The 24,049-nt window shown below is 44.5% G+C and overlaps 1 protein-coding gene across 1 annotated transcript in view; it reads right to left on the reverse strand.

Moving 5' to 3' along the window:
- The window catches only part of dcbld1 (discoidin, CUB and LCCL domain containing 1), a 123,865-nt gene extending 101,120 nt beyond the window's left edge, over window positions 1-22,745 (reverse strand). The window contains exon 1 of the mRNA XM_078542203.1: window positions 22,587-22,745. Within this exon, the coding sequence (XP_078398329.1) occupies window positions 22,587-22,719 (133 nt within the window). The 5' untranslated portion in view covers window positions 22,720-22,745. The remainder of the gene's footprint in view (window positions 1-22,586) is intronic.
- Between the last annotated feature and the right edge of the window lie 1,304 nt (window positions 22,746-24,049).

A 24,049-nucleotide genomic window follows, 5' to 3' on the forward strand; every position in this document is an offset into this window, starting at 1 on the left:
TCCAATTGTACAGCACACTCCCGGTACTGTAGTAGGAAAGGGTTTAGGGAGAAATCCCAGCAAGAACCACCAAGGAAGCTGAAAGTTCTGTCACAAATCGTGGGACAAAAGGGCAGGATGCCCAAATGGGTGCCTGAAGGCCAGAAACAGTTGGTGGAGCATTTATGCTTATGTAAGTTGCAAAAAAAAAAAATGGTGAGGCTTACGGCTTAAAAGGATTTGAAGATGAAGATCAGAATTTTAAGTTGTACATTGGTGGGTGGCAGGCTGGGGGGTGAGAACGTGGCAGGGGATGAATGAGGGGTAAATTTTTAGCGGGATACAGGCCAGGATTTTCTGGACCTGCCGCGGGGGAAGCGGCAGTCCAACCAAACGTCCATTGTCTTTCAGCGGGACTGGATGATCCTAGCAGCGGTTGGGAAACCTGGAAAACCCCACCCACAGTCAGTTGAGTTTATGGGGGATGGTGGATGGGAGGCCAATGAGAATGGAATTGGCAAAATTATGCCTAAGGATGACAAATGCATAGATCAAGACTAGAGCTGTGATAAGGAAGAGGGAGGGGCAGAGAAGGGAGGGGCAGGGGCAGGTAATGATGCACAGCTGGAAGTAAGCAAATTGCTGATTGATAAAATGTGGAACTTGAAACTGTGCCCTGGGTGAAACAAGATGCTGGATTCACACAGTCACTTTCAGCTGGAGCCTGTAACTAGGGAATGGAGTTCAAGGCAGGGATCAAAAATGATGAAATAAAAACAGAAAATGCTGGAAAAACTCAGCAGGTCTTCAGAGCTCTGAAGAAGGGCCATACGGACTCGAAACGTTAACTGTGTTTCTCTCTACACAGATGCTGTCAGACATGCTGACATTTTCCAGCATTTTTTGTTTTTATTTCCGATTTCCAGTGTCCGTAGTATTTTGCTTTTGATCAAAAATGATGGCCTCCAGATGTTCAAAAAGCAACAAAGCACAGAACAAAACAGAAATTGCTGGAAACGCTCAGCAAATCAGGCAACATCAGTGGGAAGAGGAAGGTAGGGTTAACATTTCAGTTCTATGATGTAAGATTACTGACCTAAAACATTAACCCAACCTTCCTTGCTGCACAGATGTTGCCTGACCTACTGTGTTTTTCCAACTTTTTTTTAAATTGTACTCCAGATGTTCATTTGGACAAAATTAATAATGTCATAGGGGTAGTCAGAGCAGAGATTTGGTTTTAGAGTCAATGGAAGTGATGACAAGGTAGAAGAGGGCAGTATCAGCAGATGATGTGCCTGCAGATGATGTCACTGAGACTTGTACATAAGGAAGAAGAGAGGGCCAGGGCTAGACCCTTGCAAGATTCAGGAGGTGACTTTTTACGAGATCTGGAAAATCATTGTTGGATATTAGCTCTTAACTGTCAGTTGAGATACTGCCCATTTAATTTTCCAAAGGAATTAAAAACAATCCTTCTCCTTTTAAGTGATAATCATTTCTTTTTTTTTCAAATAGATCTGAATTAAAATGACTGTGATCACAATTTATAAATGCCACGGTGACCAGCATATCACCAAAACACAATGAATACAGCCACTTTAGAACTCCTATGCCACTGCAACATTGTTTAAAGCTAAACTGTTAGCATACACTCTACAGTAACTCAATCTGGCTTTCTAATGAAAACTTGTCACATGACTATAATGAATATTGCACGGGTAGGGGCAATGTCAGAAAAGCACTAAAACATTTAAATGTACAAAAACCTCAAGGGCTTTTGGTCAACATTTTGATCATTTATTCATTCCAAGCTTTGTGTTGGGCAACCAAATTAATTGCCTAAGGAACAGGTTTTTCTCAATTTCTCTGCTCCTCTCACCCATTCTAACCTGTCTCCCTCTGAACTTACTGCACTCCATTCTCTCAGGTCCAACCCTAACATTGTCATCAAACCCGCTGACAAGGGTGGTGCTGTTGTTGTCTGGCGCACTGACCTCTACCTCGCGGAGGCTGAGCGTCAACTCGCAGACACTTCCTCCTACCTCTCCCTGGACCATGACCCCACCACTGAACATCAAGCCATTGTTTCCAGGACTGTCACTGAACTCATCTCCTCTAGAGATCTTCCTTCCACAGCTTCCAACCTGATAGTTGCACAACCTCGGACGGCCCGCTTCTACCTCCTACCCAAAATCCACAAACAGGACTGTCCCAGCAGACGGATCGTGTCAGCCTGTTCCTGCCCCACAGAACTCATTTCTTGCTATCTTGATTCCCTTCTCTCTCCCCTTGTCCAGTCCCTTCCCACCTACATCCGTGATTCCTCTGACACCTTACGTCACATCAACAATTTCCAGTTCCCTGACCCCAACCGCCTCCTCTTCACCATGGACGTCCAATCCCTCTACACCTCCATCCCCCACCAGGATGGTCTGAGGGCTCTCTGCTTCTTCCTCGAACAGAGGCCCGAACAATCCCCATCCACCACTACCCTCCTCCGTCTGGCTAAACTTGTTCTCACACTGAACAATTTCTCCTTTAACTCCTCTAACTTCCTCCAAATAAAAGGTGTGGCTATGGGTACCCGCATGGGCCCCAGCTATGCCTGTCTCTTTATGGGGTATGTGGAACATTCCTTGTTCCAGTCCTACTCCGGCCCTCTCCCACAACTCTTTCTCCGGTACATCGATGATTACTTCGGTGTTGCTTCATGCTCTCGTCGGGACCTGGAAAAATTTATTAACTTTGCTTCCAATCTCCACCCCTCCATCATTATCACATGGTCCATCTCTGACACTTCCCTTCCCTTCCTTGACCTCTCTGTCTCAATTTCTGGTGATAGACTGTCCACCAATATCCATTACAAGCCTACCGACTCCCACAGCTACCTCGACTACAGTTCCTCACACCCCGCTTCCTGTAAGGACTCCATCCCATTCTCTCAGTTCATTCACCTCCGTCGCATCTGTTCTGATGATGCTACCTTCAAAAACAGTTCCTCTGACATGTCCTCCTTCTTCCTTAACCGAGGTTTTCCACCCACGGTAGTTGACAGGGCCCTCAACCGTGTCCGGCCCATCTCCCGCGCAGCCGCCCTCACGCCTTCTCCTCCCTCCCAGAAACATGATAGGGTCCCCCTTGTCCTCACTTATCACCCCACCAGCCTCCGCATTCAAAGGATCATCCTCCGCCATTACCGCCAACTCCAGCATGATGCCACCACCAAACACATCTTCCCTTCACCCCCCCGGCGGCATTCCATAGGGATCGTTCCCTCCGTGACACCCTGGTCCACTCCTCCATATCCTCCTACTCCTCAACCTCCTCCTACGACACCACCCCATGCGAACGCAAGATATGCAACACCTGCCCCTTCACTCCCTTTCTCCTCACCGTCCAAGGGCCAAACACTCCTTTCAAGTGAAGCAGCATTTCACTTGCACTTCCCTCAACTTAGTCAACTGCATTTGTTGCTCCCAATGTGGTTTCCTCTACATTGGAGAGACCAAACACAGACTGGGTGACCGCTTTGCAGAACACCTTCGGTCTGTCCGCAAGCATCACCCAGACCTCCCTGTCGCTTGCCATTTTAACACTCCACCCTGCTCTCTTGCCCACATGTCTGTCCTTGGCTTGCTGCATTGTTCCAGTGAAGCTCAACGCAAACTGGAGGAACAGCACCTCATCTTCCGACTAGGCACTTTACGGCCTTCCGGACTGAATATTGAGTTCAACAATTTTAGATCTTGAACTCCCTCCTCCATCCCCACCCCCTTTCCGTTTCTTCCCCCTCCTTTTTGTTTTTTCCAATAATTTATATAGATTTTTCTTTTCCCACCTATTTCCATTATTTTTAAATGTATTCCACCCATCATTTATCTATACCTTTTATGCCCTTTTAGTCTTATTTCACCCCACCCCCACTAGAGCTACCTTTACCTTGCTTGTCCTGCTATCCACTCTTAATTAGCACATTCTTTTAGATAATATCACCACCTTCAACACCTCTTTGTTCTTCTGTCTGTGCCATCTTTTGGTTATCTCCTCCTATCACTGCTTGCTTGTCCCAACAACCACCCCTCACCCTTCTCCCCCCCCCAAGCCAGCTTATATTTCACCCCTCTCCTATTTTTACTTAGTTCTGTTGAAGGGTCATGAGGACTCGAAACGTCAACTGTACTCTTCTCCGCCGATGCTGCCAGACCTGAGTTTTTCCAGGTATTTCTGTTTCTGTTTTGCTGTGAACAGGTTTTTACTACTGACAAGCTGGGGCAAAACCAAACGGCAATGAATAAAATAATGCAAGCTCGTAGTATAGATAAAACAACACACAAGATAAAATGGAGATTGTTCCATTTTAAATATTGCGGAACATTATTGCTGAAGCATTTGCAAATGACTTCATCCAACATAGCCTCCTCCCAAGTTCCTCAACATAAATAACAGTGTCAATTTGGTCAATCCCAAGGGACATTTAGAAGTAGTAGGATGCACTGCAGACAGCAAATGTTTTATGTGTTGGGTAAATGTGTTCATTGGCCAACCAAACTCTATCTGCAAGTCTTCCTATGTTCTCCTCAATTGCTGCTTGCAATCAATAATGGGGAGAGATTGATATAAGAATAAACAGTGATGGTTTATTGAGACACAGGGCAGAGCACCAGATCAAATGTGCTCACTCAGAAACCTCCAGAACTAGACTTATAGTTCCCAGTTGCCCGCGCTATACAATGATTCGTCAGTGCTGTCACATGATCAGTACACTTGCATTCTCTTAAAGGAACAGGGTACCTCACTTTACCACAAAATACAACCAGTCCTGACAGCATTCCAACTTTAGGACTCAAGACTAGCTCACACAAACTAGCTGCCCCCCCTTACTGCTTCAGTAAAACTATAGCATTGGCATCTACCAACAATGTACAAGACTACCTAGGTCCATCCAAGCTACAACAATTAGGGAACTAATTAGCCAAGTTAGATTCATCCTACCAGGATGAGATAAGCATAATGAGAGAAGAAACATTGCAAGTGTTAGGATTAGTAAGTTTGCGGATGACACAAAGATTGGCCGGGTGGTTAACAGTGAGGTTGAGTGCCTTAGGCTACAGGAAGATATAGACGGGATGGTGAAATGGGCAGATAAGTGGCAGATGGAATTTAACCCTGAAAAGTGTGAGGTGATACGCTTTGGAAGGAGTAATTTGACAAGGAAGTATTCAATGAATGGCATGACACTAGGAAGTTTTGAGGAACAAAGGGACCTTGGCGTGTGTGTTCATAGATCTCTGAAGGCAGAGGGGCATGTTAGTGGGGTGGTGAAAAAGGCATATGGGACACTTGCCTTTATCAATCGAGGCACTGATTACAAAAGTAGGGAGGTCATGTTGGACTTGTATCGAACCTTGGTGAGGCCACAGCTGGAGTACTGTGTGCAGTTCTGGTCGCCACATTATAGGAAGGATGTGATTGCACTAGAGGTGGTGCAGAGGAGATTCACCAGGATGTTGCCTGGGATGAAACATTTAAGTTATGAAGAGAGGTTGGGTAGACTTGGGTTGTTTTCGTTGGAGCAGAGAAGACTGAGGGGCAACCTGATCGATGTATACAAGATTATGAGGGGCATGGACAGGGTGGATAGGAAGCAGCTGTTCCCCTTAGTTGAAGGGTCAGTCACAAGGGGGCATAAGTTCAAGGTGAGGGGCAGGAGGTTTAGGGGAGATAAGGGGAAAAACCTTTTTTACCCAGAGGGTGGTGACAGTCTGGAATGCACTGCCTGGGAGGGTGGTGGAGGCGGGTTGCCTCACATCCTTTAAAAAGTAACTGGATGAGCACTTGGCACGTCATAAACATTCAAGGCTATGGGCCAAGTGCTGGTAAATGTGATTAGGTAGGTAGGTCAGGTGTTTCTCACGTGTTGGTGCAGACTTGATGGGCCAAAGGGCCTCTTCTGCACTGTGATTCTGTGAAGTGGACAATTCACCAGGCCCAGGTGAAATTTATTATAGGCTAAGAGAAGCATTATGGACTTGATTTTCCAGACAGGTTTCTCCTTAGAAACATTGAATTTTGTTTACACGCTGCAGCAGCAGTTACATGCTTCCATCAAGCTCCACAAGTCGAAGAAGAGCTCCCACTCTAATGTTCCCCACGCTTAGAACTGATTCGTTCACACTGTCATGTGATACTACACAACACAATAAGTCTTAAAGCTGCAGTCACTACATTCCTTAAAGCCATGTTTACTACATTCCTCCCCCTTTAAATTTTTGGTACGGTTTGTATTTACAAGAATATCTACCTTCGTGACATTACAAATATATACACGGGTCATAGAATTATAAGTTCAGTCTCTCAGGTGGTTTCCTGATCCGGGTGGAACATCATAGCTTCACAACTTTTGAATCTCTTACACGATCCACATTGTCTGGAACTGCAGCAACATCAGGAACCTCTTTAGGCACAGGCAGTTCAGTGTTATCTACTCCAACAGAGACATCTGGTATGTCTATCCTTGGATGAACAATTTGAACAGGGACCACACATTCTACAATAGTTACAGGTGGATCATCATTTTGTTGGGGTATCTCCCTTCTTCTCAAATGATCCACGTGTTTGTGGATGACCCGACCCTCCACTTCTACATGGTATGACAAGGGGATTTGTTCTATTGAAACAGGAAATGTGAAAGTTTAGTCTCCTATGATCCTCTTGATAATTTTTTTCATCCCAGCTTTAAATGTCTGTACTGCTCTCTCAGCTCATCCATTAGACGATGGATGATATGGTGCTATCTTTACGTGTTTGAGACCATTTAGGCTCACAAATCTTTGAAATTCAGCGCTAGTACTATTGTCTGGGACGATTACTTCTGGCAATCCATGTATAGAAAAGCTTTGACGTAACTTTTCTATATTCGCACCTGACGTTGATGACCTAACCTCGTACACGTCTAGCCATTTGGAATGAGTGTCAATTATGAGTAGGAACGTGGTGCCTATAAAAGGACCGACGTAATCTATGTGTAGTCTCACCTAGGGCCTTCCAGGCCATTCCTAAGGGTGTAGTGGGGCCACAACAGGTAACTTCTGTGGTTGTTGGCATTGTGTACAGTGTTTACCCACCTTCTCGATATCATCGTCCATGCCTGGCCACCAAATGTAACTTTGCGTGATGATCTTCATTCTTGAGATTCCTGGATGTGCACTGTGCAACGCTGCTAAGAGTAGTTCTCTTCCTTGTGAAGGAACAATTATTCGCACACCCCTTAAAAGGATACCATCTTTACTGCTCAATTCATTCCTTTGGGCGAAGGGACTGGTTCCTGGGACCATCCTTCCAACACTTGGTCCCTCCCTCCAGACAGGACTGGATCAAAATTCGTCCAGTTTCTTATCTGCCTTGCACAGACCAGTGAAGAATCCAGGAAATTCATTGCCAATACAGTCTCTTGGGGAATTGGGGCAAGTTTATTGCTCTCTTGCAAAAGATGGTGACTTAGGGCATCAGCATTGGCTATATGCACCCCAGATCTCTGCACAAAAGTGTATTCATATGCGGATAAAATTAGAGCCCAACTTTGAATCCATGCAGAAGCTGTGGGAGGGTGAGCCTTTTCCTCGTTAAACAGACCCAAGAGCAGTTTGTGGTCAGACACTATCATAAAGTGTCAGCAATGTACGTGTTGATGGAATTTTTTAACTCCGAAAATAATCAATAATCCTTCTTTCTCGATTTGCGAATACCCTTTTTCAGCTGTGGAAAGGGTCCTGGACATGTAGCCTATCGGCCTTTCTGAACCGTTATTCATTTTGTGCGATAGTACCACTCCCACGCCATAGAGGAACGCACCACAGGTTAGGACCAGTTCCTTTGTCAGGTCGTAGTGTACTGACAAGTTTGAAGAGTGTAAGAGTTGTTTAACTTTCGTGAAGGTTTCTTCGTGAGGTGACTTCCAAACCCAAAACTGGTTTTTCTCTATAATGTGTCGAGGGGCTAGGACCGTTGATAAGTTGGGTAGGAATCAACCATAATGATTAACCGTACCCAAGAATGACTTAGGAGGTCAGATACATTTTTAGGCGAAGGTATCTCCTTAATAGCTTTAACTTTTTCTTTTACCGGGTGTAGCCCTTTGGGCCACCCGGTGGCCCAAATAAACGACTTTGTTTGCCTGAAAGGTACACTTTTCTTATTTTAAGCACACCCCTTCTTCCAAAAATCGTTTCAAGACTTCCCCCAAATTAGCCAAGTCTTCAGCTTCCGTGAACCCCGTTATTAGGACGTCACCCAGGTAAATCATAACTTGAGGTAGTCCTAGCAGCAAACTCTCCATCATCCTTTAGAACATTGCGCAGGCTGAAGAAACACCGAAAGGCAGATGCATGTATCGATATAACCCTTTGTGGGTGTTTATGGTCACAAACTCTCTGGAGGTATCATCCAATTCCAGCTGCTGATACGCGTGACTCATATCTAGTTTAGTATAAATTGTTCCTCCTGCTAATTTAGCATAGAGATCCTCATCCTTGGGGATAGGATAAGGTACTTGTCCAACTTGGCAGCTTTGTTTATTTTTAGCTTACAGTCCCCACAGTTCCGGATGGTCTGATCCAGTTTTAAGACAGGGACTATAGGTGCTGCCCACTCTGAGAATTGAACCGGCTGTATGACCCCCAGCCTCTCTAAACGGTTTAATTCAGTGTCAACCTTCTCCCTCAGAGCATAGGTCACTGGCCTTGCTTTAAAGAAATGAGGAGTTACTTCCGAGTCAACGTAGATCTTAGTCTTTAGGCCTTTGCTTCTCCTCAGTTCATCTCGAAAAACCTTGTCATATTTCTTTAGCAGCTCTGGCAATCCTCCTACTCGTAGCTGGAAATTTTCAGATCAATTTAGTTGAATTTCTTTCAACCAATCACGACCTAGGAGGTTTGGTCCTTTGCCTTCTACTACTATCACTGGGAGTTGTGCTGTTTGGTGCTTATAATAAGCAGGTACAGTGGTAATACCCTTCACTTTGATTGGTTCACCAGTATAAGTTTTCAATTTGGCTGAAGTCTGCTCCAAATTCAATTGTTGAGTACTGTCTAAATATTTGAAAGTGTGCTCTCATTAAAGGTTTTCCATTTACCTGCAGAGTAAGAGTGATTGACTAACAAATTTGATTGAATTTTTTGAGGTGACCGGGTGTGTAGATGAGGGTGGTGCAGTTGATGTAATTTATACAGATTTCAGCAAGGCCTTTGACATGGTCCCACAGGGGAGACTTATAAAGAAGGCAAATGCACATGGGATACAGGGTAATTTGATAAGGTGGATTCAAAATTGGCTTAGTTGTAGGAGACAGAGGGTGATGACAGAAGGATGCTTTAGTGACTATGTCCAGTGGCACACCACAGGGATCTGTGCTGGGTCCCCTATTATTCATCATTTATATAAACGACATAGATGACTATGTGAGGGGTAGGGTGAGTAAGTTTGCTGATAGCACAAAGATTGGCCGGGTGGTTAACAATGAGGTTGAGTGTCTTGGGCTCCAGGAAGATATAGACGGGATGGTCAAACGGGCAGATAAGTGGCAGATGGAATTTAACCCTGAAAAGTGTGAGGTGATGTTCATTTATTAAGACTAGGCACATGTGAGCAGATACACAAGTATAAAGCTTGAAGACACATCAGCGGCAGAGCTGTGTGTGTGTGCTCTGCTTGAAAACAAAAGTGAAACTAAACTGGATCGCATGCCACACTTCCTTTCTAGTGAGGTTATGCTTCAATCTCTTTAAGGCATGTTACAACATTGTACACCTGTCTGTCTAATGCCTATGGTCAGTAAATTACTAGAATCCATTAATTAAGGATGGGGTAACTGACCACCATAAAAATTTTAAGCTGACTAAGGGGCCAGCATGTATTTGTAAATGGTAGGTCATGCCTGATCAATATGACTGACTTTTTTGAGCAGGTGACTAAAGTTGTGGATGGGGGAATGTCTATGATGTTCTTTCTTTGAACTTCCAGAAGCTACTCAATGAAGTCCTCAATAAGGGATAAAGATAAAGCTCATGGAATTGAAGGCAAGTGATTGATACAAAAGCCCAGATTTCATGGACAGAGGTGAAACAATATAGTGATCGTTATACTGTGGATTTCTTCTTTCCATGAGATCAGTTTGAATCTGATGCCATTTCAAGGGGATTCCCAGGCATCAACAGTGATGTCATCAAGTCATAGAGTCCAAGGGTCCTAGAGGTCCACAGCACAGAAAAAGGCCCATCAGTTCTGTGTCGGTCAAACACATACCTAACTATTCTAATCTCATTTTCCAGCACGAGACCCATAGCCTTGTATGCCATGGCAGCACAAGTGCACATCCAAATACTTCTTAAATGTTATGAGGGTTTCTGCCTCTGTCACCCTTTCAGGCAGTGAGTTCCAGATTCCCACCACCTTCTGGGTGAAAAAATTCTTCCTCACATCCCCTCTAAACCTCCTTCCCCTTACCTTAAATCTATGACCTCTGGTTATTGATCCCTCCACCAAGGGGAAAAGTTCGTTCCTGTCTACACTCTCTGTGCCCCTCATAATTTTATACACCTCAATCATGTCCCCCCCCTCAATCTCCTCTGCTCCAGGGAAAATAACCTTAGTCTATCCAATCTCTCCTCATAAATAAAACTCTCCAGCCCAGGCAACATCCTGGTAAATCTTCTCTACACTCTGTCTAGTGCAATCACATCCTCCCTATAATGCGGATTCCAGAACTGCACGCAATACTCCAGCTGTGGCCGAACCAGTGTTTTATACAGTTCCAGCATAACCTCCCTGCTCTTAAATTCTATGCCTCGGCTAATAAAGGCAAGTATCCCATATGCCTCCTTAACCACCTTATCTACATGTCCCACTACCTTAAGGGACCGGTGGACATGCACACCAAGGTCTCTCTGATCCTCGTTACTTCCCAGGGTCCTACCATTAATTGTGTATTCTCGTGCCTTGTTTATCCTGCCTAAGTGCATCACCTCACACTTATCCAGATTAAATTCCATTTGCCACTAATCAGCCCATCTGACCAGCCCATCTATATCCTCCTATAGTCTAAGGCTATCCTCCTCACTATTTACCACCCCACCAATTTTCATGTCATCTGCGAACTTACTGATCAACCCTCCTACATTCAAGTCTAAATCGTTTATATATACCACAAACAGCAAGGGACCCAACACTGATTCCTGTGGAACCCCACTGGACACAGGTATCCAGTCACAAAAACACCTCTCGACCATCACCCTCTGCTTCCTGCCACTCAGCCAATTCTGGATCCAAATTGCCTTGGATCCCATGGGCTCTTACCTTCATTATCAGTCTCCCAGCAGACTACATAAAATGCATTGCCCTCATCTACACACCTGGTCACCTCTTCGAAAAATTCAATCAAATTGGTCAGACATGACCTGCCCTTAACAAAACCATGCTGACTGTCCTTGATTAATCCCTGCCTCTCCAAGTGTAGATTAATTCTGTCTCTCAGAGTTGCTTCCAATAGCTTCCCCACCACTGAGGTTAGACTGACTGGCCTGTAGTTCCCTGGTTTATCCCTTCCTCCCTTCTTGAATAAGAGTACCACATTGGCTGTCCTCCAGTCCTCTGGCACCTCTCCTGTGGCCAGAGAGGTACTGAAAATTATTGCCAGCACCCCTGCTATCTCCTCCCTTGCCTCACTCTACAGCCTGGGATACATTTAATCCAGACCTGGAGGTTAATCTACTGTTAAGCCTGCCAGGCCACTTAGAACCTCCTCCCTTTCTATGCTAATTTCTTTAATTATATCACAGTCCTTCTGCCTGATTTCCATACCCACGTTGTCCCTCTCGCTTGTGAACACCGACACAAAGTATTCATTTGGAACTCTACCTACGTCTTCTGGCTCCACACACAAATTACCACTATGGTCCTTAATGGGCCCTACTCTTTCCCTAGTTATCCTCTTACTCTTAATGTACTTGTAAAATAACTTTGGATTTTCCTTTATTTTACCTGCCAATGTTTTTTCATGCCCTCTTTTTGCTCTCCTAATTTCCTTTTTAAGTTCCCCCCTACCACATTCTGTACTCCTCTAGAGTTTCTGCTGTTTTGAGCCCTCGGTACCTGCCATAAGCCTTTTTCTTTTTATTCAATCCTGTATATCCCTCGACATCCAGGGTTCCCCGGATTTGTTGGTACCACCCTTTGTCTTTACTGGAATATATTGGCCCTGTACTCTCCCTATTTCCTTCTTGAATGAGTCCTACTGCTCTGATGCAGATTTACCTAAAAGTAGCTGCTCCCAGCCCACTCTGGCCAAATCATATCTGATCTTATTAAAATCAGCCTTCCCCCAATTTAGAACTCTGATTTTTGGGCCATCCTTGTCCTTTTCCATAACAACCTTGAATCTAACGGAGCTATGATCACTATCTGCAAAATGCTCCCCAACTGATACCTCTGCCACTTGCCCGGCTTCATTCCCTAAAATTAAGTCCAGTAGCGTCCCCTCTCTTGTAGGGCCTCTTACGTGCTGGCTTAAAAAGCTCTCCTGGATGCATTTTATGAATTCTGCTCCCTCTAAACCTATCGCATGATGACTAATCCAGTTAATGTTGGGGAAGTTGAAATCCCCCACTATTACTACCCTATTATTTTTATACTTCTCTGAAATTTGCCTACACATCTGCTCTTCTATTTCTCTCTGACTGTTTGGGGGCCTATAGTACACTCCCAGCAATGTGATTGCTCCTTTTTTGTTTTTAAGTTCTACCCATATGGCTTCATTTGAGGAGCCTTCTAAGATGTCATCCCTCCTTACTGCTGTAGTTGATTCCTTGATCAATACTGCAATACCCCCTCCTCTTTACCTCCTTCCCTGTCTCACCTGAAGACCCTTTTATCCTGGAATATTGAGCTACCAATCCTGCCCGTCTCTCAACCATGTCTCTGTGACAGCAATGACATCATACTTCCATGTGTAAATTTGTGCCCTCAACTTATCTGCCTTATTCGCCTGACTCCTTGCATTAAAATAAATACCATTCAACCTTGCCAAACTCCCTTGTGCCTTAACTGGCCTATAATTTCTATGCCTTCCAGACTCACTTACTCTCTCGTCTAATTTTGGCTGCGCATCTTTCCCTACTGAACCTCCTCTCAGGATCCTGTCCCCTTGCCAAGTTAATTTAAACCCTCCCCAACAGCACTAGCAAACCTTCCCGCAAGGATGTTGATCCCATTCCGGTTCAGGTGCAACCCGCCCACCTTGTACAGGTGCCGCCACCCCCAGAAACGGTCCCAATGTCCCAGAAATCTAAAGCCCTCTCTCCTACACCATCTCTCCAGCCACGCATTCATCTGAACTAACCTCCTATTTCTATACTCACTAGCATGTGGCACCAGAAGTAATCCAGAGATTACTACCTTGGAGGTCCTGTTTTTTGATCTGTTTCCAAGCTCCCTAAATTCTACTTGCAGAAACTCATCCCTCTTTCTACCTATGTCGTTGGTACCAATATGTACCACGATCTCTGTCTATTTGCCCTCCCCCTTTAGAATGCCCTGCAGCTGTTCAGTGACACCCTTGACCCTGGCACCAGGGAGGCAACATACCATCCTGGAGTCACGTCTACGGCTGCAGAAATGCCTGTCTTGTTCCCCTTGCTATCACGTCTCCTACCACTATTGCACTTCCCCTCTTTTCCCTCCACCTCTGTGCAGCTGAGCCAATCACAGTGCCAGGAACGTGGCTCCACTCCCCAGATGAACCGTCACTCTCACCATTATCCAACACTGAAAAACGGTCCTCGAGCGAGATGCACCCTGGGGATTTCCTGACTACTTGCCTGACACTTTTCTTCTGACTGATGGTCACTCATTCCCTCTTGGTCTGCACTTCCATAAGCTGTGGGATGACCACGTCTAAAACCGTGCTATCCACAAAACTCTCAGCTTCGCGGATGCACCTCAGTGCATCCAGCTGCCGCTCAAGCTCTCAAACAACAAGTACTGACTGCAGGACACTCTTCCCAGGCTGCTTCACCGTGATGCTGACTGCAGGACATTCTTTCAGGTAGGGTAAGCACAATCATTTTGGAGTATTCTCATAGACAGCAAAATAGGAAGTAAAATGCACTGAGCAGAAGTAGGCCACTCAGCCCTTCGAGCCTACTTTGCTATTCGATAAGATCATGGATGATCTGACTGTATCTGCCTACTCCCGATAACCCTTCAGCCCCTTGTTTATCAAGAATCTATCCACTTCTGCCTTGAAAATATTCAAAAACTCTGCTTCCACTGCCTTTTCAGGAAGAGAATTCCAAAGACTCACTACCATCAGAGAGAAATTTCTTCTCATCTGTCTCTTAAAGGGGCAACCACTTATTTTTAAACAATGACCCCTAGTTCTAGATTCTCCCACAAGAGGAAACATCCTCTCCACATCCATCCTGTCAAGACCCTCAAGATCTTATATGTTTCAATCAAGTTGCCTCTTAATCTTCTAAACTCCAGTGGATACAAAGATTAAAGCAAAAATACTGCAGGTGCTGGAAATCTGAAATAAAACATAATATGCTGGAAAAACTCAGTAGGTCTGGCAGCATCAGTAGAGAGAGAAACAGAGTTAACGTTTCGAGTCTGTATGACTCTTCTTCAGAGTTTGTCAGCAGAGTGGTAATCCAGAGACCCAGAGTAATACTCTGGGGACCCAGGTTCAAATCCCATCACAGCAAAAGGTAGAATCTGAATTCAATAAAAATCTGGAATTAAAAGTCTAATGATGGCCATGAAACCATTGTCAATTGTCGTAAAACCCATCTGGTTCGGTGATGTCCTTTGGGGAAGGAAATCTGCCAATCCTTACCTGGTCTGGTGTGCATATGACTCCAAACCCACAGCAATGTGGTTGACTCTTAAATGCCCTCTGAAATGGCCTAGCAAGCCACTCAGTTACATCAAACCGCTAAAATGTCAATAAAAAGGAATGAAACTGGATAGACCACTTGGCATCAACCTAAGCACCGGAAATGACAACGGCAAACCCAGCTCTGTCAACCCTGCAAAGTCCTCTTTACTAACAACTGCGAGCTTGTGCCAAAATTGGGAGAGCTGCCTCATACTCACGAGTATGTAGTCATACTTACAGAATCATACCTGATAGATCATGTCCCAGAAACCACCATCACCATCCCTGGGGATGTCCTGTCCCACCGTTGCAGGACAGAACCAGCAGAGGTGGCAGCACAGTCGTGTGCAGTCGGGAGGGTGGTGCCCTGGGTGTACTCAACATAAAGTTTCATGGCATCAGGTCAAACATGGGCAAGGAAACCTCCTGCTGATTACTATGTACCACACCTCTCAGCTGATGGATCAGTGTTCCTCCACGGTGAACACCACTTGGAGGAAGCGCTGAGGGTGGCAAGGGCGCAGAATGTAATCTGGTTGGGGAACTTCAATGTCCACCACCAAGTGTGGCTTGATAGCACCACTACTGACCGAGCTGGCCAAGTTCTAAAGGACACAGATGCTAGACTGGGTCTGTGGCAGGTGGTGAGGGAACCAACAAGAGGGAAAAACATACTTGATCTCATCCTCACCAACCTGCCTGCCGCAGATGCATCTGTCCATGACAGTATTGGTAGAAGTGACCACCGCACAGCCCTTGTGGAGAAAAAGTCCTGTCTTCACATTTAGAATACCCTCCATCGTGTTGTGTGGCACTACCATGTGCTAAATGGGATAGATTTCAAACAGATCTAGCAACTCAAGACTGGGCATCCATGAGGCGCTGTGGGCCATCAGCAGCAGCAGAATTGCACTCAAATACAATCTGTAACCTCATGGTCCCGGCATATCCCCTACTCTACCATTACCATCAAGCCAGGGGATCAACCCTGGTTCAATGAAGAGTTTTGGAAGACCTGCCAGGAGCAGCACCAGACATACCTAAAAATCAGGTGTCAACCTGGTGAAGCTATAACACAGGACAACTTGTGTGCCAAAAATCATAAGCAACAAGTGGTAGACAGAGCTAAGCAATTGCACAACCAATGGATCAGATCTAAGCTCTGAGGTCCTGCCACATCCAGTCGTGAATGGTGGTGAACAATTAAACAACTCACTGGAGGAGGAGCCTCCACAAATATCCCCATCCTCAATGATGGAGGAGCCCAGCAAGTTAATGCAAAAGATAAGGCTGAAGCATTTGCAACAATCTTCAGCCAGAAGTGTCAAGTGGATGAGCCCCTCAGCCTCCTCCGGAGGTCCCCAGCATCACAGATGCCAGTCTTCAGTCGATTTGATTCACTCCACGTGATATCAAGAAATGGCTGAAGGCACTGGATACCGCAAAGACTATGGGCCCTGACAATATTCCGGCAATAGTGCTGAAGACTTGTGCTCCACAATTTGCTCCAGTACAGCTGCAACACTGGCATCTACCCGGCAATGTGGAAAATTGCCCAGGTATGCCCTGTACACAAAAAGCAGGACAAATCCAACCCAGCCAATTACCACCCCATCAGTCTACTCTCAACAATAATATTAAGTAGCATTTGCTTAGCAATAACCTGTTCACTGATGCTCAGTTTGGGTTCCGCCAGGGTTACTCAGCTTCTGACCTCATTACAGCCTTGGTTAAAAAAAGGACAAAGAGCTGAACTCCCGAGGTGAGGTGAGAGTGACTGCCCTTGACATCAAGGCAGCAGTTGACCGAGTGAGGCATCAAGGAGCCCTGCCAAAACTGGAGTCAATGGGAATCGGGGGGGAAACTCTCTGCTGTTTGGAGTCATGCCTAGCTGGAAGAAAATGGTTGGGTTGTTGGAGGTCAATCATCTCAGCTCTAGGACATCACCGCCGGAGTTCCTCAGGGTAGTCTCCTTGGCCCAAACATCTTCAGCAGCTTCATCAATGACCTTCCTTCCATCATAAGGTCTTCTTGTAGATGGTACACACTGCTGCCACTGTTTGTCGGTGGTGGAGTGGGTTAATGTTTGTGGATGGGGTGCCAATCAAGCGGGCTGCTTTGTCCTGGATCATGTCAAGCTTCTTGAGTGCTGTTCAAGCTGCACTCATTCAGGCAAGTGGGGAGTATTCCATCACATTCCTGACTTGTGCCTTGTAGATGATGGACAGGCTTTAGGGAGTCAGAAGGTGAGTTACTTGTCACAGGATTCCTAGCCTCTGATCTGATCTTGTAGCCATAGTATTTATACGGCTAGTCCAGTTCAGTTTCTGGTCAATGGTAATCCTCAGGATGTTGGTAGTGGGAGATTCAGCGATGGTAATGTCATTGAATGTCAAGGGGCGATGGCTAGATTGTCTGTTGCTGGAGATGGTCATTGCCTGGCACTTGTGTGACACTAATGTTACTTGGCATTTGTCAGCCCAAGCCTGGATATTGTCTTGCTGTATTTGGACAAAGACTGCTTCAATATCTGAGGAGTTGTGAACGATGCTGAACATCGTGCAATCATCAGCCAACATCCCCGCTTCTGACCTCATAGGTAGAGTTCCAATAACTCATGTGCTTGACAATTATTCATCTAAATCGCTGCATTATTAGATCCACTATACTCCCATATCCAACACCATGTGCTGAATCTGGATTATGTACTATAGGACCCAGTGTATTAACTATCCAAGGTTAGCTTGACAGCACTCCCTCCCCAGCAACCTATGCCACAGAGAAAATCATGAGCGGCAACTTTGTGGGGCCATGATCACCTCCAAGATTGACTCCAAAGCACACATCATTCTGAATTGCCCATATACTGCTGTTCTTTCATCACATTGGACCAATACCCTGAAATTCCCTTTCTAAACCATTTTGGAGATACCATACAAAAACAATGCAGTCCAATACATTAGCAATATGCTGGCAATCCAGATGAGGCCAATTGCATTTCTGATTAGTAAATAAAATTGAGCAAAGGGCACCATCATCAGACGTGAAATCTCAATACTCATTCACCCAGCATTTGTACTTCAACATTTTGTTCATATTCATTGATAAAATGGTAAGACAGAAAGAAGAATGTATGAGTTTTGTAGTTGTTGTGAGTCTTATTGGTTATTAAAATGGCATGCATCACACTAAAAATGAAGGTCAATACTACAGAAACACCAGCAACAATATCGGTAGAGGACACTTGTCATTGTGGACAGACCAACCAATCTGAATCAAAAACAGAATTACCTGGAAAAACTCAGCAGGTCTGGCAGCATCGGTGGAGAAGAAATCAGTTAACGTTTCGAGTCTTCATGACCCTTCGGCAAAACTGAAGCATAGTTAGGAGAAAGGTGAAATATAAGCTGGTTTAAGGTGGGGGGGGCAGGGGGAGAGAGAAGTTGAGGTGATTGTGGAGATAAGCAAGCAGTGATAGGAGCAGATAATCAAAAGATGTCACAGACAAAAGGATCAAAGAGGTGTTGAAGGTGGTGATATTGTCTAAGAAAAGTGCTAATTAAGAATGGAAGACAGGATGTTCAAAGTACAGCTCTAGTGGGGGTGGGGTGGAAAGACTAACAAAGTATTAGTTTTAGATTTAAAAATAATGGAAGTAGGTGGGAAAAGAAGAATCTATATAAATTATTGAAAAAAAAGGGAGGGGGGAGAAACGGGGTGGGGATGGGGGGAAGGGGAGTTTAAGATCTAAAGTTGTTGAATTCAATATTCAGCCCGGAAGGCTGTAAAGTGCCTAGTCGGAAGATGAGGTGCTGTTCCTCCAGTTTGCGTTGGGCTTCACTGGAACAATGCAGCAAGCCAAGGACAGACATGTGGGCAAGAGAACAGGGTGGAGTGTTAAAATGGCAAGCGACAGGGAGGTTTGGGTCTTTCTTGCGGACAGACCGCAGGTGTTCTGCAAAGCGGTCGCCCAGTTTGCGTTTGGTCTCTCCAATGTAGAGGAGACCGCATTGGGAGCAATGAATGCAGTAGACTAAGTTAGGGGAAATGCAAGTGAAATGCTGCTTCACTTGAAAGGAGTGTTTGGGCCCTTGGACGGTGAGGAGAGAGGAAGTGAAGGGGCAGGTGTTGCATCTTCTGCGTGGGCATGGGGAAGTGCCATAGGTGGGGGTTGAGGAGTAGGGGGTGATGGAGGAGTGAACCAGGGTGTCCCAGAGGGAACGATCCCTACGGAATGCCATCAGGGGGGGTGAAGGGAAGATGTGTTTGGTGGTGGCATCATGCTGGAGTTGGCAGAAATGGCGGAGGATGATCCTTTGAATGTGGAGGCTGGTGGGGTGATAAGTGAGGACAAGGGGGACCCTATCATGTTTCTGGGAAGGAGGAGAAGGCGTGAGGGAGGATGCGCGGGATATGGGCCAGACACGGTTGAGGGCCCTGTCAACGACCGTGGGTGGAAAACCTCGGTTAAGGAAGAAGGAGGACATGTCAGAGGAGCTGTTTTTGAAGGTAGCGTCATCAGAACAGATGCGACGGAGGCGAAGGAACTGAGAGAATGGGATGGAGTCCTTACAGGAAGCGGGGTGTGAGGAGCTGTAGTCGAGGTAGCTGTGGGAGTCGGTAGGCTTGTAATGGATATTGGTGGACAGTCTATCATCAGAAATTGAGACAGAGAGGTCAAGGAAGGGAAGAGAAGTGTCAGAGATAGACCATGTGAAAATGATGGAGGGGTGGAGATTGGAAGCAAAATTAATAAATTTTTCCAGGTCCCGACGAGAGCATGAAGCAGCACCGAAGTAATCATCGATGTACCGGAGAAAGAGTTGTGGGATAACTGCTCCAGGCCAGCAGAAGGACACCTAGCCAACAATTAACAACTCCATGATAAAAGCAAAATACTGCGGATGCTGGAAATCTGAAACAAAAACAAAAATAGCTGGAAAAAACACAGCAGGTCTGGCAGCGTCTGTGGAGAGGAATACTGTTGACGTTTCGAGTCCGGATGACTTCATCAGAACTCCAATTAACAACTCCAACAGGGCACATCACGGAAAGGGCACTCATCGTCGAACCACACTCTCGTTGATGAGTGGGGGACAGATCTTGCATGTTTCACTGTGCCATGATTCTTAGCAATCACTCATGATGTCAAAGTACCAGTTGTAACTGCTGGTCAAAAACCTGGAAACTGTACTAAGATACATTGTGCTTGAAAAATTCATGCCAGAATTTCAAACTGTGGTGAAAGAAAGATTGCAAAGTTTTGCACTGAATGGGGATACTTATTAAGTAAATATATACATGAAATACATTCACATATATTGTGTGAAGCATTTTTTACTACAATTATCGTATATTGTAAATACTGTGTTCCCATAGCTACAATTTCTACTGGACAGCACTGCCAATGAACTGCAGATGTTAAAGGACAAAATCCACCAGCACCTTGTCAGATCAACTGTATATGAGCAGCATGTAGCCTTACCAGCATCATCTACATCCTGAAAACAAATGTAGAAAATGTGACATTTGGCTTCTAGCTAAAAGAATTAAAGTAAAATTATGAACTTTTTGCTTTAATACCTCCTGAGACAAATTTAGAAGAAATGTTAGGAAATTGTACTTATTTTTTGTGCCACAAATGTTCATTACTGGATGTTCAGTACAGACTTCATCCCTGTCAGGGAAGTATACAATTCACTTTGAGCCTGCAGCAATTGTGAATTGTTAAGTTCCTCTTATGTAGGGGATACATTCCAGACTCACCACGTAAACAGTGAGCATTCTGTTCCATTAAAATTACAGAGAAATTACAGCATCAAACTAGGCCATTCAACCAAGCCAGTCTATGTTGGTGTTGATCCTCCATGAGCTGCTGTCCTAATCCCATAGTCCAGCTCTGTTCCATGTCCCTTTATTCCCTGGAAAACCTGATCAGAAAAGCAGGCAAACCATGTCTGATACCATGCATGTGCAACAAAAGTTTATATTCCATGAATAATGCAACTACTTTACCTTGTTATATTAGCATTAATTTCTTCCAATAGTAAGTTACACTATGTTACAATTTGAGACATTTGTTGAATGGCTTTTCAATGGCTACACACCAATCGGTCAGTTGACTTTATCCCCTACAATCTGAAAATTGTATGGATTGAATCAATCAACCAACACTTTAATTTCTATAGCGTCGTTAATATTGTAAAACTTCCCAAGGTGCATAATGAAACAAAATTTAACACTGAGCCACATTAGGTAATATGAGGTCAAAAAGGATGAAGGCTTTAAGGAGCATCTTAAAGGAGAGAAGAAAGATAGGGAAATTTAAGGAGGAAATCCCAGAGCATAGGACCGATGCAGCAGCTCACTTTAGAACCATGAGCATCAGGGATGTACAAGAGGCCAGATTTGGCTTATATGGTCAGTTTTAAATGTTGTTTGGTAATGCGCCAGAAAGCAGCTTGGGAAATCAAAGGAGCTATATAAATGAATGTTGTTATTGCTAATAGGGTTGAGGAGGTTCAGAGATAGTATCAATACCATCAGGGACTATAAAAATGATCAATAGTTCCTTCAGAAAAATAAATAAAATTCAGCTGTCTATTCCCTCAGTTAGGATGAAGCACAATAATTAAAGATGACCAGGTTCCTATTTTTATGTTCATTTTATACTGGAGATTGTGTGTCAGGAAAGTGCAATATTTAACAGTACTTCAGGTGTGATTATAAATCTACCTATGAATGCTATTACTTAGAAAAGCAGTACTACACAAGGACTGCACTATCGGAGCCACTTTTTTCTCAAAAACAAAACAAACATTACTGAAACTCCGAATCTACTGCACCACTTAAAAAAACCTAATGATTAAAACATGCACACTAAATCAGTGATCCCTTCTTAATGGTTCGAAATATTGCTGACGGCACTGACATGACAAACACCATGTGAGAATACAAATGCACAAAGCTTTACCATTCCCTTACTTGACAGTGTAAGCAGAATAATAAAGGCTATCAATTCATAATTAATGTCAAAGTTGCATTGTATGTACCGCTTGAAATATTTATTCTGCAATACACCTATGCACAGTTTTTTTTGTGAAACAAACTTTAAAAGAGGGACCATCCGAATAAAAGCGTTTTGAATACGATTTCTAAATCTGATTTTAGTTCGGGAAGAAATTCATCTGTATGTGAAAAACATTATAGCAAAGACGAGGCTGCTCTAATATTTAACTTTGTCAGAGAGAAAGAAATTGACACAAACACTCAAGAAATTAACCTCTGCAAAACTCACCAAAAAGTAAAGGCGTGCACCCTATTTATAAAGTAACGTCCTTGTTTGTGAAGCGGAGAATCAGATTTCAGCACAGTATATATCCTACCTGCTCAACACTGGTCTTATTGGAGCAAAGCAACCATTCTCCAGGAAGTAACAAGTGGGGGGAGGTGGTGGAAGACCGCATGCAAAGGAATTAATGGACACTTTTGGACTTTTCCAACTTTTGACTGTATTCGGGGAAGAAGTCAGGCATCCCAGAATTTTGGTAAAACACTCAATGCATGCCTAGTCAGACCCACCCGCTTCCCTTGGTTTTCCCAGCCAACACTTTGTGCCCAGTTTACAGTCGGAGAGATTCCCCTTTAAATGAAGTTCAACTAAACTTTCACTCACCGTGTCCCCGCGACCCAGTCAGTTGCGCCGAAGAAGAAAACGGCATCAAGAGGGTCACAACCCTTAAAGAACAAAGAGTTGGCCATATTATTATTAATTCCTGAAGAAAACAAAAGGCGGCGGGACAGGACATTGCCTGTAACTTTCTAACAGCTTTCCCTGTGCGGGGCGGGCTGGGCTGGGAGAGCTGGCGCAGGCTGTGGGCGGGAGAGACTCATTCACTGAGCCAGTCTCCGCCTCCAGTCAAGTTCCAGCCGGCACCCCGGCAGAGAGTTACAGCAATCAAACAGCACAGCGGCAAAGCCGCAACTCGTCACCTACAAAGCACAAGCCTTCACTGGCCACTGCAGGGACACTGGACTGTGTAGTAGATGCAGAAAATAATATTATTATTCAATCTGTTAAGTTTTGTTTATGATCTGTGTTTTATTAGTGGTGCTCCTTTAATAAAAAGAAGCGCTTTTCATTCTCTTATTTGATGGCACTGGTTAACCCTATGTCTCCCAGTTTAAACAAGTGGAAACAGATCAATGAACCCATCAGCCCTGTGCTTTTCTCCAGTCGAATCCCATTGTTCTGCTCCCTCACAGAAAGTTTAATATTTGTATTTCAAAACACTAGTCTAATTTCCATTGAAGAGAATCTGCGGACTCTGCTTTAATGATGATGGGACGGGGGGAGGTGGCAACGCATACTACAATAAACAACTTGCATTCATATAGCGCCTTTAACATAGTAAAACCTCCCAAGGTGCTTTAATACCACCTTCCCATTATTTTTGTGATTTTTTTTTAACTTATTGCTACCTTGCCAACAAGTGGAAATAATCAATTACTATTTCTCCTATCATAACTCTTCATAATCTTTTAGGCCTTTATCAGGTGACAAAAATGCTAAATGTCCACATTTTACATGAAGAGTCAATATTTAGGCCCCTATTCATACTGCATGTACTTGTGGTGTGAAGTCAAAAATATTCAAACACCTCTTCCTCCCTGACATAACATCCCTTTGCCCCTAAGGCAGTTAATCCAGGCTTTCAGTGCTAATGGGCTGGCCTACTGCCATTGTACATTGGAGATGGGAACTCCCATTCTTGCTGACATTCCCAGCTCCAGTATAACACTGTCTGGGTCATTAACGCTGGAAGGACTCAGGAGGAGTAGGCTTGTCTGGTACATTAACAGGGAGATAGGAGCAAAGGAAAAATTAATTCCAAAGGAAGGGGAGGGGAGCAAATGCATTTAGTAAGACATAATACATGGCATGGAGAATGGAGGAGCCAAGATGCATGTTGAAGTGAAGGGTAAAACTGTTTGGCATGGAGAAGGGTAGAATGCTAATTGGGAGGAAATTGGGTGCAATGGGAGAGGGTGACAATGAAAAAGGGGAATGGTTGACAGTGGAAAGAACAGAAAAGGGAAAATGAAAGAACAAGATATTGATAGCAATGAAGGGAAAGG

Source organism: Cetorhinus maximus, chromosome 5 (genome assembly GCF_964194155.1).
Source record: "Cetorhinus maximus chromosome 5, sCetMax3.hap1.1, whole genome shotgun sequence".
Lineage (NCBI taxonomy): Eukaryota > Metazoa > Chordata > Chondrichthyes > Lamniformes > Cetorhinidae > Cetorhinus > Cetorhinus maximus.